At 35.7% G+C, this 18,252-nt stretch overlaps 1 protein-coding gene across 2 annotated transcripts in view; it reads left to right on the plus strand.

The window, feature by feature from the left end:
• The first annotated feature begins 3,386 nt into the window (after window positions 1-3,386).
• The window catches only part of Gc (GC vitamin D binding protein), a 44,159-nt gene continuing 29,293 nt past the window's right edge, over window positions 3,387-18,252 (plus strand). For both annotated transcript variants that reach the window (XM_004871747.4, XM_087188379.1), the window contains exon 1: window positions 3,387-3,570. In XM_004871747.4, coding sequence (XP_004871804.1) covers window positions 3,513-3,570 — 58 coding nt within the window. In that variant the 5' untranslated portion in view covers window positions 3,387-3,512. The remainder of the gene's footprint in view (window positions 3,571-18,252) is intronic.

Consider the following 18,252-nt stretch of genomic DNA (forward strand, 5'->3'; position numbering starts at 1 on the left):
TTTCCATATCATTTGCAATAAAACTAAATATACTTTCAAAATAACTTGCAAAGTAAACTAGGACATCAGGCAGTGGGAAAATTTAAAGATTTGTAGAAGATGATAAGCTGCTCAAGCATATATCTGGTATATTTGAACAGGAAAGCTATTTTCTATTATTTCCACCCATGCTCACAGAATCTGCTAATCTTTGTCATGTGTATTTCCACTGATTTACCAAAATATCTCTGCTTTGATCTTGTGCTGTTAACTTTTCCAACTAGCTAGATTCTGCCTTCTGAACACCCATGAACTTTATGTATAGTGGAGGATCCAGTTAAAAATGTAGCTACTTAATGTGGATCATTAGATTTTGGTGGACTCTGCCCACATACTGTAGTATGATCCTTTGCTGGTGAATTGATAATGGAATCCTAAGTTCCCTAACTGTGAGACCCAGGCCATGGGCCTGGATTTAAAATCTTCAACTGTGTTCCAGGCTTCAGTGGTTCCAAAGACCTCCTCTGGTATTATAAATGTAGAGAGACAGAGGGGAAGCAGCCAACAACTAGAATAAAATCAATAGGTAACATTAGTACATGATACCGTATGGAAGGTGTTATGATAAGTTCTGCACACGAATTCACCTCCCAGCAATCATGTGACAAAAGTATTAAGAGTTATCACTACATTGCATATTAGGAAGAAAAGGTTTAGAGAGGTATAATAAACTTCCCAAGGTCACATAGCAGTAAGAGCTGGATAAGGATTTCATTCCAGATCCTATGTACCCAATTTGTACTGGACCATTTCTTTTTCTTTTTTTTTTTTATTAAATTATTATATTGGTACATTGTAGGTATACAACACAATTACATTTCTCATTGGGAATTGTACCTTTACATAATGCATCTTGGTTCTTATTTTTTCCCCATTCCTAGCCCTCCCTTCACACCCTCCACCCTTCCCTATTTACAAAGACTTTATTTCCATTTTTTCCATTTCTCAGCATTTTTCCTTTCCCTTCTTTCCTTTCCCCTGCCCCTCCCACTACCCCTACACCTTTGGACCTTTTCTTCCCATTTTACCTTATCGATTATTCATTCTAATCATTGGTACATTTTAGGTATACAATATAATGACATTCATCGTTGGAAATTTGCACCTTTACATAGTCTCTCTTGGTTCTTATTTTTCACCCTTGCCCAGCCCTCTCTTCAACCCTTCCATTCCTCCCTATTTACAAAGATTTTGTTCCTATTTTTCCATTTTCTCATATTAATCCCATTCCCTTCTATCCTTTCCCCTAGCCCTCCCACTTCTTTCCCCTTTCCCCCTTTTCTTCCTATTTCACATTACCTGTTATACATTTTGTCCTTATTTACACTTTCAGTTTCTTACACCAGAGAAACTATTTGGTATTTATTCATGTGTGTCCTATTTATTTCACTTAAGAGTATTGCCTCAATGTGCATCCACTTAGCTATAAATGTCTCTAATTTCTCATTTTTTATGGCTTGAGTAGTACTCCATTTTATTAAAAAACCACATTTTCTTTATCCAGTCTCCAGTTGATGGGCATTTGGGCTGTTTCCAAGTTTTAGCTATTACAAACTGCGCTGCTATGAACATGGGTGCACATATATCACTGTGATATGATTCTTTTAATTCTTTTGGGAAGATCCCCAGCAGTGGAATAGCAGGGTCAAATGGGACTTCCAGGTCTGGTTCTTTGAGGTATCTCCATACTGATTTCCACAGTGGTTGCACCAGTCTACACTCCACCAGTAGTGGACCAGGGTTCCTCTTTCCCCACAGCCCCGCCAGCATTTGTTATTGGTTGATTTCATGATAGCAGCCATTCTTTCTGGAGTGAAGTGGAATCTCAGCTTTGTTTTCATTTGCATCTCTTGAATGACCAGTGATGTTGAACATTTTTTCATGTATTTATTTGCTATTTCTACTTCTTTGTCTGAGAAATGTCTGTTCATTTCAGATGCCCATTTTTGAATTGGGTTTTTGAATTTGGGGGTCTGATCTTTTTAAGTTCTTTATAGATTTGAGATAGTAGACCTTTGTCTAAGGAAGAGCAGGTGAAGATTTTTTCCCACATTGTGGGTTGTCTGTTCACACTGCTGGTGGTTTCTCTTGCTGTGCAGAAGCCTTTTAATAAGAAGAGATCCCACTTGTTGATTGTTTGTGCTAGTTCACAGGCAACTGAGGTTTTGTTCATAAAATCTTTTCCTACACTGATGTCTTCAAGGATTCTACCTAACCTCTGTTCCAACTGGTTCAGAGTTTTTATTTTAATATTTAGATCTTTAATCCATTTTGATTTTAGTTTAGTGCATGGAGAGAGATATAGGTCTGGTTTTAATCTTTGGCAAGTTGAAGCCCAATTTTTCCAGCACCATTTATGAAAGAGGCTATCTTTCCTCCAGTGAGGGTGTTTGGCTCCTTTATTGAAGATGAGATGGCTGAGTGTGTCTGGCATGGTTTCTGCATCTTCTAATCTGTTCCACTGGTCCTCAAGTCTGTTTCTTTGCCAGTACCATGCTGTTTTTATCACATGTACTGGACCATTTCTTACAAGGAAGGCTACAGGAAAAATCAGGAGCTGATCAACTCCCAATAAATGATCATCACCTAGGTCTCTCTGGAAAAATCATAGAATCTACTTGGGGTCACTTCTCCCTTTTGTCAGATGACAATACTGAATTTCAAGATCCATAAGGCCACCGTGAACTCTCAAGTTAAGTTATCCTAAAGTGTGCCAGCTTTGTAGTTTTAGAAGGAGATTTAAACTTTGTGTGGAGAATCTGGGGGTTTCCACTAACATTTTATGATTGGGGAAAATTAATTTAACCTCTGCCTTTATTATATTCCTTACTTCGCAGGTTCTTCTTACTATGAATACCAGTGCTTCAGAAAGTGTAATACAGCATATAAATTAAAGAACCACGCCACCATCTCAAAATTGTTTTGTGGCATTAAAAACATGGATTTAATGAATTCTGCTGAACTGGTTTGTCATTATTCCATTCTCCCCTTTTAACTTAAAACATCTGTCTGTGATATGTTAAGGTAATGCTACTTTTAGTAGACTTAAACACAGAGAGTGTGTGAACACATCTCCAATTTTCCATTAGTACATGAAGAATAAAGGATATCCAAAGAAGACACTTTGCCCTATAAAGAGGGGGGAAACGTGTCCTTAAATAACATATTATATCAGTTTTTGTGGAAATAGCTACAGAAAATTGTCTATATACCTTGGCTCTTTTGAAGTTTGACGAAATTAATGATTGATATCTTCTAGACTTTCCACTATGCTATCCCCAGTGTGTCTGTTTGCCCTGATTAATATTTTACCTCCTGTGGGTCAAAGATGACTGTTCCTTGTATCTGTGCAGAGATTAATAATTGATTTGTTTACAGTCATGGGTCTTAGTAAAAGGGAACTGGTAACTTTTGGTTGTCATCTTTTATTTGGTGACCTGCAGTGACAGAAGTGGCTGCGCCCTAGTGGAGAAATGAAGACAGTCTTGGTTCTGCTGCTCACTGTAGCACTGGGGCATGCATTAGAGAGAGGTAAGGTTTCTCCTGTTGTGACCATTCATGAGAATTCTTACTAATTTAATTTTCTATCACCATATGAAAAACTTGTACAAAAGGGAAACAACAAAAGAATTGGTGAATATGTTGAAAGAAAGAAAGAAAAGTCAAAAAGGGATTAATCTGAGCTCAACTATACCATATGAATCTCAGGAAAGAAAGAAAATATAGTTTGCCAATTATTCCTATTTTTGATATATAAGACCTGAAGAAATGCATTAACTTTCTTTTTTTTAATTCTTTTATTGGTACATTTTAGGTATACAATACATTTACGTTTAGCATTGGGTGCTTGTACCTGTACATGATGTATCTTAGTTCTTATTTTTTCCCCATTACCTGTGCACCCTTCACCCCCTCCACCCTTTCCTATTTACATAGACTTTGTTTCCATTTTTTTCTTTTCTCATAATTTTTCCTTTCCCTTCTTCCCTTTCCCCTTCCCCTCCCACCACCCCTACAGGTACCTTTGTACCTTTTCCTATTTCATATTATGAATTATTCATTTTAATCCTTATTTTCACTTTCAGTTTCTCACACTAGAGAAACTATTCTGTATTTACACATGTGTGTCCTATTTATTTCACTTAAGAGTATGGCCTCAATATGCATCCATTTAGCTATAAATGTCTCTAGTTTCTCATTTTTATGGAAACCACCAACAGAGCTAAGAGACAACCTACAATGTGGGAAAAAAAATTTTAGCAGCTGTAACTCATACAAAGGTCTACTATCTAGAATATATAAAGAATTGAAAAAAATCAGACCCCCCCAAATTCAAAGGCCCAATTCAAAATTGGGCATTAACTTTCAGAAGATAATGCACTGGAGGCTGATTTATCAGTAAACATTTTCAGACTTCAAATATTTATCCCAATTAAGAGTCCAATTTTCTTTGTCAATGATGCAAAAGGCAACTGAGAGATTTCTTTCCTTCTCCTCAAGGAATCCTATACATGCAGTATTTGAGGTTTTTGTTACTGTTGTTTGTGTTTTTTTGTTGTTGTTGTTATTTTATGCAATATTTGAAAATGCCTTAATGGTTTTCCAAATATTTGCCACGTACAATCAATTATTTTTCTATAACTGTGAAACAGAACCACATAAAAGATAATTGAGTTATGTTTTTCATTGAAATTGTTCTTCAAATTGTTCTTTGTTTCCATTTTTTCTTCTCATAATTTTTCCTTTCCCTTCTTTCCTTTCCCATTCCCCTCCCACTTTCCCTACCCCTTTGGACCTTTTCTTCCTATTTCAAATTATCAATTATTCATTTTAATCCTTATTTACATCATATAAACTGTTTGCATCATTTCAAAAAGGCTTTAAACTATTTAGCTGCATGGACACTAAATAGTTTAAAGCCTTTTTGAAATGATGCAAATAGATTATGTGATATATATAACTTTATGAATTCTGCAGCTGTCAACTTCCCCTATCAGTTTCAATTTACTTTTCTGACTGATTTTTTAATGTGTATAATGGAATCTGCATTCATGCTGCCCTATAAAATTAAAATTTTCATGTAGTTCTGTCAATTAACAGCTTCACCTGAATCATATATTTACATTTGTGTTAGCAAAGGAATAAAATATTATGTTCCTGGGAATTATCATTCATTAACCATGATCTGAAAAATATTTCTCTTGACTTTATCTCATTCATTTTATATTTACTTTACCTTGATGTTACTTTTGGCATCCAAATTATTTTAAATTTTACCTTACTCATCCATAGATTCCAAAGTAGGCTACTAGTCCTTAGGAAAGACTACATAATCTGAGACAAAATGAAAAATTAAAGAAGTAAAATGCTTTGTATAGGCCAAATCTCAAGAAACCCTGAAAGCTTACTCTTTTGCCTCAGATTTCCCTGGGGGCAGATCTGACCCTGAAAATCCCTCTGAGGGCTGATCCAGACCAGGATCTACAAATGCAAAGGCCCAGAAGTGGCTTGGTGTTGGAAATACACATAGGACAGTAATTTGGGACATGAGTCACAATTTGGATGACTGACTCTGTAGGTGTACACCGGTTCCACCTCCGCATTACTAGTGTCCTTGGAGTTCCAAATGAAATAGACACCAAAAACCTCAGCAGTTCCCTTATAAGTTCTGAACTTAGTCTTCTTACCCAGGCTTTCATAAGTCAAATGATATCCTTCTTATTCATTCATTTTAACAAAAGTAGAATGCAATCTTCAGGAAATTAAGGACTTTATTTTTATTCCCCATTGTAACTTCTAGTTTTAGACTACTACTTGACATTTAATGAGTGTTTGATGGTTGTGTAATATCACAAAACTAGAGTACCAACCTCAGAAAGTAGTTTTGGGCATTAAAATTGTGTCAGTGAAGCTACATAAGGGATATCTTGGAAGGGATAAACTCTTTGTAGGAGTTTATCGTCATTATTTGTATTATTCTCATCATATAAATTTTCCACTATGGAGCACTGCCACCAAAGTTTGTGCTCTGTAAATAAATTATTAGCTAATATTTTATTTACAATGCCAGCATGCTTAAAATCTTTTGAATAAATTGATTTTATTCTTACAGTATCATAATGAGCTCAGTACTGTATTCCCCAATTTACAGATGAGGAAACTGAGGAATAGAAAGCTAGTCCCACAGAGCCAAAGTCGATGCTCTCAATCACTAATGTTGCTTCTCTCATTAAATAAATACTTTAAATACAATGCTTTCCTAAACTAAGAACATATATAAGATCAGAACAAGCAATCACTAACATCAATTGAATTGGGATGACTAGTGAAATTCATCTGCCTACTGTGTGTATCCGTAACTTGTCCAAACTCTGCCATCATTCCAGCACTGACTCCTAACCGCTCTACGTACTTTCCTGGCACTGTCACATCTGAACTGTTTCCTCAATTCTTGGACATTATTTGATTCAGTTTTATTTCCTACATTCAGTCATTCCTATATTCTGTACCTTTAGCTGTGAAAATGATCAGCATTGTACAGAGTATTCTATTGCAGAAACCTGCACAGTACTCTGTTTCCATTAGTCTCTCTCCTTTTCCTCCTATACAGAACTAGTTATTAAAGTGTGGGCACTGCCTTTCCTACCTCTGCCAGTGGGATTTCCATATACTGGTCCTATCCAGACCTGTTTCCTCCTTTGCCTGGCCATTGTAATTGGCTCTCTAACCAACTCCTTACCTCCAACACTGCCCCAATCATTCATACTGAGAAAATATAATAAAATCTTCTTATAATGCACCGAGTCCAAAAATAAATTAGGTACTTAGAATTCAGGGCACTATTGTGACAGTAATGAAGTGGTGGGGTTGAGCATGTGGACCTGGCTGGTGGGGACTCTGGGGACTGGGGTACCTCATTTAAACCTACTGTAACTGTGCCCTCTGTTTGGAGTCACCTAATCATAGGTTGACTGAAGTTTGAACATGAATGGACAAAACAAAGCCCCCTACCCCAAAAGGTGTGTGCATCCTAGTGCAGGGAAACTGAATAGATCTGATTACATCACAAAGGGGGAATTAACATTATAGATTTAATAAAAGTTGCTAATTGGCTGAAATTAAAAAGAATGCTAGTTTATCTGTGTGGAATAATCTCAAGGTTGGTTAAAGGTGGAAGAGGGAAGTAGAGGAGAGCCAGGAAAGTTGTGACTAAAGAAAAGAGACAAAGACAATTGCAAAATTGCTCCCTTTGAAGATAGAGGAAGGTGCCTTGGAGCCATGTTAGATAGACCTCTTCTAAAAGTAGCCCTTCTAAAACCAAGCAAACAGATTTTCCTCCAGAACCTCAGCCCTGCTGATAACTTGAAGAATTTTAGGCCAGAAAGACCCATGAAAAATAGAAGAGTAAGGAAATATGTGTGAGGTTTAAGTCTCCTTATTTGTGGCAATAAATTATAACTGCCATAGAAATCCAGTCCAGTATGTTTCTGGGTCTGGAAACTTCCAGAATGAACGGGCCGGTGAGCCGTGGTGCAGCCCTTTTATTGGACTACCATTTCCTCACCAGATCCAAGGAGATTTGGACTAGGTTCATGTTAACTCTTCCTTGCTTCCTGGGGGTCTTCTGTTTTTTACCTTCTCTTTTATATTGGACTAAACAGAAAACAAGAATTTAGTCCAATACCTAAGAGAAGCACTGGAGCATATCGCATGATATGATATTAACATATTTTCAATTATTGGATTTTAATGTAAAAAATATTGCTAATATTCACTGACAATTTATCATGTGTTAGAGACTGAATGTTTGTGTCTCTCGGGGTTCATATGCTGAAGCTTCCAGTGTGATGGTGCTCCTTGAAAGTGAGGCTTTCAAAGGTTGAACACTATAATGGAATTAATGTCCTTATTAAGGGAGGGGGTGGGAGAAGAAGAAGGACAGGAGGAGGGGAGAGGAGAGAAGGAGAGAAAGGGAGAAGAGATGACAGGAAGGGAAGAGAGAAGAAGAAGAGAGATGAAAATCTCTTTCTTTACACACATAACCAAAGAATCTCCTTTGATGACATAAGATGTCCCCCCCAAAATTTGTGACCATGCTGGCACCGTGATGTCAAACCTCCAGTCTCTCGGTCCATGACAAATAAAATGTCTAAATTACACAGTCTATGGTAGTTTGTCATTTCTGCCTGAAGACACCATGTTAGGCAGGAAATAGGTGACCAGTTTTACACAGGTTAACATTTTCATAGAATAGCTTATAATTCCAGGAGTCTTTTGGTGGACTTTTTCGGTCTTGTAGGATAAGATTACGTCATTTGTATATAATGATATTTTGACTTTGTCCTATCCTATACTTCCACCTCTTATTTCTTTCTCTTTCCTAATTGCTCTGGCTAATATTTCAAGAACTATATTGAACAGGAGAGATGATAGCAGACATTTTTGTCTTATTCCTGATTTTAGGAGGGAAGCTTTCAGTTTTCCCTGCCTTAATATGATGTTGGCAGTAGGTTGGTCATAAATGGGTTTTATAAATTAGAGACAAAGTCCTTCCATATCTATGTTTTTCAGGGTTTTTATCATGAATGGATGTTGAATTTTGTCAAAGCTTATTTTGCGTCTATTGAGATGATCACGTGAAGATTATGGTACACAGGATGTTAACTGTTCTTTTTCAGTAATTAATTTATTATGAAATTTTGCTTTATTTTTTCATAGAAGAGTGCTTTTTATATTTTTATTAATATCTATATTTATTTCATTAAATATAAAAATAAAAGAACAGCCTTATAAAGGTGATATTTATCATATTTATCTCAAATCTAAGGATATTCTTCCTTGAATACAAGTCACAAAGTGACCATTCTCATACATAAATATATTTCAGTAGATTTCCCATTACCTTAAAAAAGAAATAAAGTTTTGCCTGCCAAGTCTTTCTGGGTTTATCCTCCAGTTTTCTTTTTGTACTACTCATTCTTCTCCAGATTTCTCAGCTTTTGATATCTCATCATGATATTGTCTCCACTTAAAATTTTCCTGTCCTGATCTCTTTACTCCCACTACAACCCTACCTTGCTCTCAGTGTACTACAAGCTGTAGTTCCTGTTTTGAGGCTCCCTAAAGTCTCCCTTCCATTCTAAAGTTTCCATTTATATTGCTTTGTTCTATCTCTTGTATGGTGATTACTACTAGTACTGTGTACTTTGCTCTTCTCTCAGGCTCAGGTTCCTCAAGGATTGGTGGCTTTAGAGTTTTCTTTTACATGATGCTCTGTTCCTAGTAGATAATCCATATAGATTTGTCATGTGCAAGTGTATAACAATAGTCACAAATTGACACAACTTGGCCAATAATAGGTATATACTATTTACTACACTAGGGACAATTACTGTTCTGAGAAAATTAACTCATTTCATTCTCACAATAACCTATGAGATATGATCAGCTCCATCTTATAAATGAGAAACTAAAGAGGAATGGTGAGAAGAAGCAATCCCATTGCTTAGGCAGCAGGGGTTCAATTCAAGGTGGTCTGGACCCAGAGTTTGTGTCTCCTGTAGGTATATTTTCTTTGACCATCATAGTTTGAGCCAGCAAAGGGTTTGGTTTTGTGTTATGTGTTGTCCTTTTGTTTTTGTGACAGGAGTTTCACAGTGTTGCCTAGGGTGGACTCAAACTGTGCTCAAGTGATCTTCCTTCCTTAGCCTCCAGAGTTCTGGGATTATAAGCATGTGACACAGCCCCAAGATCATGGAAACGTCTTTAAACTTTATTTTGACTTGTGAAAATAAATAATAATAGTTGGAGATTTTACATAAAAATACAGATTTCTAGCTTCTTTGGAGGTATGAGAAGATGTAAACGTAAGGGCCTCATTTTCACCTGGCAACAGTGATAGGTGTTGTGACTTTCCCTTTGGGATAAACTGATGGTTCCTACCATAAGCATTTTCCATTTGTCATCTGGATCAAATGTAAGTTGTGCAGTTTCGTGACTCCATGGACATAAGAGTTTGCTATCCTCAGTGTCTCAGGGAGCATTCAAGACTTAAAGCCACAAAGAAAACTGACATCATCTCTTTACATTAAAATAGGTAAAATAAGTAGATATAGCCAGTTACATTGTATCATCCATAAGTAAAAGCTCATGAAGATTTTTATTATTGCATCTCCAAATTTTTATTAGTGCATTTCATTTTGGCATATTTGTACATACACATAACATACTTTAATCATTTCTCCCCATGGCTGCCCTTGCCCTACCTACTCCCCTATTCTCACAATTTGGGGATTTCAATGTGTGAAATATATTTTCATCATATTTATCCTCCAATTACATACCCTTACATCAATACTCCTTCCTTATTCTCTAACTCTTGTCTAATAATAACCTCACCCCTAATTTCTTGTCATTTATTTTAGATTCCACGTATTAGTGAGAACATGCTATATTTGTTTTTCTGAGTCTGATTCATTTTGTTCAACATGATCACCTCTAGACCCATTCACTTTTCTGCAATTGGTAATATTTCATTTTTTATAGCTAAAATACTCCGTTGTGTATACATATATATATATATATATATATATATATATATATATATCACATTTTCTTTATTCATTCGTTGATGGCCACCCAGGCTGGTTCCATGTCTTGTCTATTATATATTGTGCCACAGTAAACATGGGTATGGCAGTATCGCTACAGTATGCTGGCTTTGATTTTTGATTTTATTTTCTTTTGGGTTTTTATGTTTGTTTTATTTTATTTTTTTTGAGAATGCTGACTTTGAGTCCTTTGGGTATATTGTTTACATTTAATAAATTATACTTTTCATCTAAGAGATGGAAATTTGGAAAGTTCTTTAGTAAGAAATATAACTGCAAGAGTAGTTTTAAAATAATACATTTTATCTTATAATAACATCATGAATGTAAATTTATTAGTTTATTATTTATTGGTCTGGAAATTAGCTAGCAAATGGCTTTAAAAAGAAAATATTTTCATATGATAAAAATCTACTAGATTTAAAAAAATACAAATAATAAATTATTGAATTACTAATCATGCTAAAATTTAAGTGGGTGTTCTTTTTAAAAAATTTTACCAAATATAGTTAAGGTATTATAGTCTGGTGACAATTAGAATACCTGCTACATATCCTGTAGTAAACACTGGCATTCACTTTCCACCTACATGGCAAATGACAGATTTCTTTCTTTTAAAAGGCCAAATAATATTCCAACCACACTATCTTAGCCTATTTGTACACCTAAGCCCTGAATGAACACAGAAGCGCAGAGGTCCTTTAAGAATTTTGATGCTGATTTCTTTTAAAATATATGCAGAAGCAGTATTGTCAGATCCCATGATAATTGTACTTTAAATTTTCTTTCAAATGTGAAATTTTATTTTATTTTTAATTCATTTTTATTAGTACATGTTTGCAGTATGTAATGTTTACATTCCTTGTGTGGAATAGGTATAGGTACATAGCACATCTTACAGAAATCAGTATGGAGATTCCTCAAAAACCTAAAACTAGAAATTCCATTTGACATAGCTACTCCTCTTCTGAGTATCTTTCTGAAAGAGTTAAATACATCATATTACAGTATTTTTAATATTTTGAGGCACCTCCATACTATATTTTCATAATGGGTGTTGTATGTTACAGCCTCACCAACAGTGTATGAAGGTCCCTTTTCTCTGTGTCCTCACACCTGACTTTCATATCAGCCATTCAAACAAGGATGAGGTAGTACCTCACTGTAGGTTTTATTTATATTTCCCTGATGATTAGTAGTGTTGACAATTTTTTCATATCCTCATTAGCCATTTATATATCTTTTTTTTGAGAAATCTTCAAGTCATTTGCCCATTTTTCATTTGGTCATTTGTTTTCTTACTATTGAGTTGTCTCTTATCTGTTTTGAATAGTAAATCCTGATTAGATATATGGTTTGAAAAGGTTCTCTCCCAGTCTGTGGAGTGACTCTTCATTTTGTTAATTGTTTACTTTGCTGTTCAGAAGGTTATTTTGGTTTAGTTTGCTTTGTTTTGGTATTTTAACGTGATGTAATTCTAGTTGTCTATTTTTCTCATTTGGTTGCCTGTGCTTTCAAAGTCATAACAACAACAAAAGTCATTGCCCAGACTAATGCTGTGTAGTTTTCCCCACTATGTTTTCTTCTAATAGCTAAGCAATTTAAGGTTTTACATTTAACTCCTAATCTGGTTTCAGTTGATATTTTCTGAAATTTTTTGTTTTTTATTTTTGTTGTTTTTAATTTTATTTTATTGGTACATTTTAGGTATACAATATAATGACATTCATCATCGGAAATTTGCACCTTTACATAATCTCTCTTGGTTCTTATTTTTCCCCCTTCCCCTGCCCTCCCTTCAACATCTCCATCCCTGCCTATTTACAAAGACTTTGTTTCCATTTTTCATTTTTTCATATTAATTCCATTCCCTTCTTTCCTTTCCTCCTTTTCTTACTGTTTCACATTATCTACTATAACTTTTAGTCCTTATTTACACTTTCATTTTCACACACTAGAGAAACTATTTGGTATTTACACATATGTGGCCTATTTATTTCACTTAAAAGTAGTGCCTCAATGTGCATAGCTATAAATGTCTCTAATTTCCATTTCTTATGGCTGAGTAGTACTCCATTTTATTAAAAAAAAACCAAAACCACATTTTCTTTATCCAGTCACCAGTTGATGGGCAGTTGAGCTGCTTCCAAGTTTTAGCTATTACAAATTGTGCTGCATGAACATGGGTGCACATGTATCACTGTGGTATGATTCTTTTAATTCTTTGGGGAAGATACCCAGCAAGGGAATATCTGGGTCAAATGGGACTTCCAGCCCTAGTTCTTTGCGATTTCACCAAACAGATTTCCACAGTGGTTGCACCAGTCTACACTCCCACCAGCAGTGGAGCAGGGTTTCTCTTTCCTCACAGCCCCACCAGCATTTGTTATTGGTTGATTTCATGATAACAGCCATTCTTTCTAGAGTGAGGTGGAATCTCAGTGTTCTTTTCATTTGCACCTCTTGAATGACCAGTGATATTGAACATTTTTTCATATGTTTATTTGATATTTCTACTTCTTTGCCTGAGAAACATCTGTTCATTTCCGATGCTCATTTTTGGATCGAGTCTTTAAATTTTGGAGGTCTGATCTTTATAAGTTCTTTATAGAATTGAGATAGTAGACCTTTGTCTGAGGAAAAGCAGGTTAAGATATTTTCCCACATTGTGGGTTGTCTCTTCACACTGCTCGTGGTTTCTCTGGCTGTGCAGAAGCTTTTTAATGAGAAGAGATCCCATTTGTTGATTGTTTGTGCTAGTTCACAGGCAACTGAGGTTTTGTTCATAAAATCTTTTCCTACACCGAAGTCTTCAAGAGTTCCACCTAACCTCTGTTCCAACTGGTTCAGCATTTCTATTTTAATATTTAGATCTTTAATCCATTTAGATTATAGTTTAGTGCATGGAGAGAGATATAGGTCTAGTTTTAATCTTTGGCAAGTTGAAGCCCAATTTTTCCAGCACCATTTATTAAAGAGGCTATCTTTCCTGTAGTGAGGGTGTTTGGCTCCTCCATCAAAGGTGAGATGCCTGAGTGTGTCTGGCATGGTTTCTGCATCTTCTAATCTGTTCCATTGGTGCTCAGGTCTGTTTCTTTGCCAGTACCATGCTTTTTTTTTTTTTATCACAGTAGTTTTGTAGTATAGTTTCAAGTTGTGTGTTGTGATACTCCCTGCCTGGTCTATGTTACCTAGAATTGCTTTTGCTATTCTGGGTCTCTTCTTGTTCCAAATGAATTTTTGGATTGTTTTCTCAAGGTCTGTGAAGTATGCTACTGGGATTTCAATTGGAATTGCATTGAATCTATGCAGCAGTTTTGGAAGTGTGGCAATTTCCGCTATATTGATCTTTCCTACCCAGGAGCAGGGGATGTATTTCTATTTTCTGATATCATCTTCAATCTCTCTTTACAGAGTGCCATGGTTTTCAGAGAAGAGGTCTTTGATTTCTTTTGTTAGGTTGATTGTTAGGTATTTCAGTTTTTGGATGCTATTGTGAAAGGAATTGTTTGCCCCACTTCTGTCTCAGTGAGTCTCTTGTTCATGTAGAGGAAAGCTATTGATTTTTGTGTGTTGACCTTGTATCTAGCTACTCTACTGAATTTGGTTAATTAAGTCTAGAAGACTTTTGGTGGAGTTCTTGGGGTCTTCTATATACAGTATCATGTCATCTGCAAATAATGACAATTTGACTTCCGCATTTCCTATCTTTATTCCTTTTATTTCTTTCTCTTGTCTAATCGCTGTGGCTAATGTTTCCAAAACTATATTGAACAGGAGTGGTGATAGTGGACATCCTTGTCGTGACCCTGATTATAGTGTGAAGGATTTCAGTTTTTGACCATTTAGTATGATATTGGCTGTTGGATTTTCAGAGATGGCTTTTTTCAGATTGAGGTAGAAATCATCTATTCCAATTTTTTGTAGGGTTTTTATCATAAATGCATGTTGGATTTTGTCAAATACTTTTTCTGCATCTATTGACATAATAATATGGTTTTTGTCTTTGGCTCTATTGATATAGTACATTACATTGATTGATTTGTGTATATTGAACCATCCCTGTAACCCTGGGATGAATCCCACTTGGTCAGGGTATATGATCTTCTTGATGATCTTCTGCATTCTATTTGCCAGTATCTTATTAAGGATTTTTGCATGTATGTTCATTAGTGAGTTTGGCCTATAGTTCTCTTTTTCAGTTGCATGTTTCTCTGCTTTGGGGATCAAGGTGATGCTTGCTTCCAGGAATGAATTTGGGAATATTGCTTCCCTTTCAATTTCATTGAAGAGTTTAAAGAGTAGTTGCAGCAGTTGCTCTCTAAATGTCTTATAGAAATCAGCACTGAAACCATCAGGACCTGGGCTTTTCTTAGTTGTTAAGTTTTTAATTACATTTTCAATTTCATTGCTTGGTATTGGGTTGTTTAGAATTTTTAGGTCTTTGTTCAACTTTGGTAATTCATACGTATCTAGAAATCTGTCCATTTCATCTGTGTTTTCCATCTTATTGGCATATAGGTTCTCAAAGTAGGTATTGATGATTCTCTTGATTTCTCTTGGGTCTGTTGTAATTTCACCCTCTTCATTCCTAATTGCTTGGATTTGGGTCTTTTATTTCCTTTTTCTGATGAGGGTGGCTAAGGGTTTGTCAATTTTGTTTATTCTTTTGAAGAACCAACTCTTGGCTTCATTAATTTTTTGTATCATTCTCATAGTCTCCAATGAAATGATTTCTGCTCTGATCTTTATAATTTCCTTCCTTGTAGGAGCTTTTGATTTGTCCTCCTCTTCTTTTTCTAGAAGCTCGAGGTTCAGCATCAGCTTGTTTAGTTGGGCTTACTCTGTTTTCCTAATATGCATATTCACTGCTATGAATTTCCCTCATAAGACTGTTTTCATGTGTCCCATAGATTCTGATATGTTGTATTGTCATTGTCATTTAATTGAAGGAAATGTCTGATTTCTTCTTTAATTTCCCCTGTGACCCATTTGTTATTGAGAAGTGTGTTGTTCAATTTCCATGTGTTAATGAAATTTTTTGAGTTTCTTTTGCTATGGATCTCCAATTTCATCGCACTATGGTCTGATAATATACAGGGGATAACTTCAATTCCTTTGCACTTACTTAAACACATTCTATGAGTGAGTATGTGGTCTATTTTGGAGAATGATCCTTGTGAAGCTGAAGTGAATATTTATTCTGATTTTCTGGGATGGAACACTCGGAAACATCTGTGAAGTTCATTTTATCAAGAGTTCGATTGAGTTCTAGTATTTCATTACTTATTTTTTGTCTAGTTAATCTATTTATTTGTGACAGTATGGTATTGAGGTCCCGCACTACTATTGTATTAGTGCATATCTGACTTTTCATGTCTGTTAGTATTTGTTTTATATAGTTGTGTACACTTGCATTGGGTACATAGATATTTATGATTATCATCTCTACCTCTTGGTAGAGGTACCTTTACAGAGATGTAGTGTCCTTGTTTGTCTCTGTTAATCAGTGTTGGTTTGAAATCCACTTGATCTCAAAAGAGGATAGCTCCTCCTGCTTTTTTTCAGGTTCCTGTCACATGGAGTGTTGTTTTCCACCCTTTAACTTTCAATCTATGAGATTCTTTTTGAATTAAGTGTTTTTCTTGTATGCACCATATTGTTGGGCCTTGCTTCTTGTCCCATTCTGCCAAACTATTTCTTTTCATAGGTGAATTGAGACCATTAACATTGACGGTTATAACTGATATGCATTGACTTATCATTGTCATGATTTTTTCTTTTTGTTGGATTCTCCCCCTTTACATATAATTTCTTGTTGCATCCAATGGATTCATTCTGCTGTGCTTCCTGGGGTTGTGATCCTCATTGTCCTTTCCTAGGATATTGTCTAACATTGTTTGGAGTGCTGGTTTGGTATTCATGAAGTTCCTAAGGTGCTCTTTGTCATGAAAGAATCGTATTTCTCCATCAATTTTGAAAGATAGTTTTGCAGGGTACAGCAATCTGGGTTGGAGGTTGTTTTCCTTTAGGGCTTGGAATACATCACTCCAATCCTTTCTTGCCTTGAGGGTTTGCGTTGAGAAGTCTGGTGTGATTCTGATGGGCTTTCCTTTGCATGTGATTTGTTTCTTTTCTCTAATTGCTTGTAGAACTTTGTTCTTCTGTTGGGTTTCTGGAATTGTTACAACTATGCCTATGTATTGATTTTTTTTTTTATCAAGGCTAGTTGGAGTCCTATATGCCTAATTTGTGTCTATGTCAAGTTCTTTTCCCCTGCTTGGGAAGTTTTCTGCCATTACTTCTGTGGGCAGTTTGTTAAAATCATGTGCACTCTCTCCTGTTTCTTTGTTGACTCTAATCCCTCTTATATTTTTCTTCTTTGCATCGTCTAGCAGCGGCTGGATTGATTTCTCATGGTCCCTTACATTTTTGAAGCAATTTTTCTATTCCTGGTCACTAATTGCAATCTTATCTTCTATGTCTGAAATTCTGTTCTCACATTGGTTTATTCTGCTGTGTAGATTTTCAGTGGAGTTTTTCAATCTCCTGGAAATCTGTTTGTATCTGTTTTATGGATTCCTTTTTTTTCTTATGTTGGGATTCCATTATGTTCCTTGTCTCCTCTCGAGATTTACAAATCATGTCATGCACTGTGAGCACCATCTCTGCTGTTACCTGAGAAATTATTTCTGATTTCATTTTTTCCAGATAGTCTTTCATTGCCAGTTCAGGGAGAGTCCAGGTGGTTGAGTATCAGACTGTTCCATCTCATTTCCCTTTGAGGTTGCTGTGGGTGATCTGAAAGTCTGGTTTTTAGACTTGTTTATGTGTCTTCTCATTTTGAAGGGGTTGGAAGGGCTTGTGTGTGCTGTTGGCGCCTGCATGGCTCACCTCCTCTGCATTGGGAGAGGTGCTACAGTGGCCCAGAAGCCCCTTACTCTGTGCTGGGTGTGGCAGTACCTTTGTTTTTTTTTTTTTTTTTTTGGTACTGGTGATTGAACTCGGGACCTTGTGCCTGCAAGGCAGGTGGGGGAACCACTGAGCTAAATTCCCAGCCTGACATTTTCTGAAATTTTAATTGAAATACTATATTGTTAACCATCAAAACAGAATTACCACTACTTCCTATTCATATTAGCCCACCAAAGAAATGCAATATATATACAAATATGTTATCCTTTATTAAATGAAAATTTCCTTAAATTTTATAGTAATTAATGACTTAGCATTTTAAAAAGTACAGGTGCTGCATCCAGAAATGTGCCTGGCATCCAGGATCCCAAAATTCAGATGTGATCTTTACCCAGAGGAACTTTCATAATAAAAAGTTTTTTCTTAAATGGAACATAGTTAGTATTGACCTCCTTTGTAAGACCTATCATCAAATATCTAGCATTACTCTAAGTTTCTGACTCTACTGAGATGGAAAAACATGACTGAGACATTCAGCTAACCCATTATCCTTTCTATTTTACTGTGCCAAACTCTATAAGCTTGTTTTTTTAAAGGAAAAATATGAAGAATAAAAATAAACTTTTCTAGTAGTGGCAGTCATTGATTAAAACTTCAGAAGGCATAAATAATAATTATTCTTTCAATA

The sequence above is a fragment of the Heterocephalus glaber genome, unplaced genomic scaffold (genome assembly GCF_053883595.1).
Source record: "Heterocephalus glaber isolate CG9 unplaced genomic scaffold, H.glaber_assembly_v1.0 deba00000281, whole genome shotgun sequence".
Classification (NCBI taxonomy): domain Eukaryota; kingdom Metazoa; phylum Chordata; class Mammalia; order Rodentia; family Bathyergidae; genus Heterocephalus; species Heterocephalus glaber.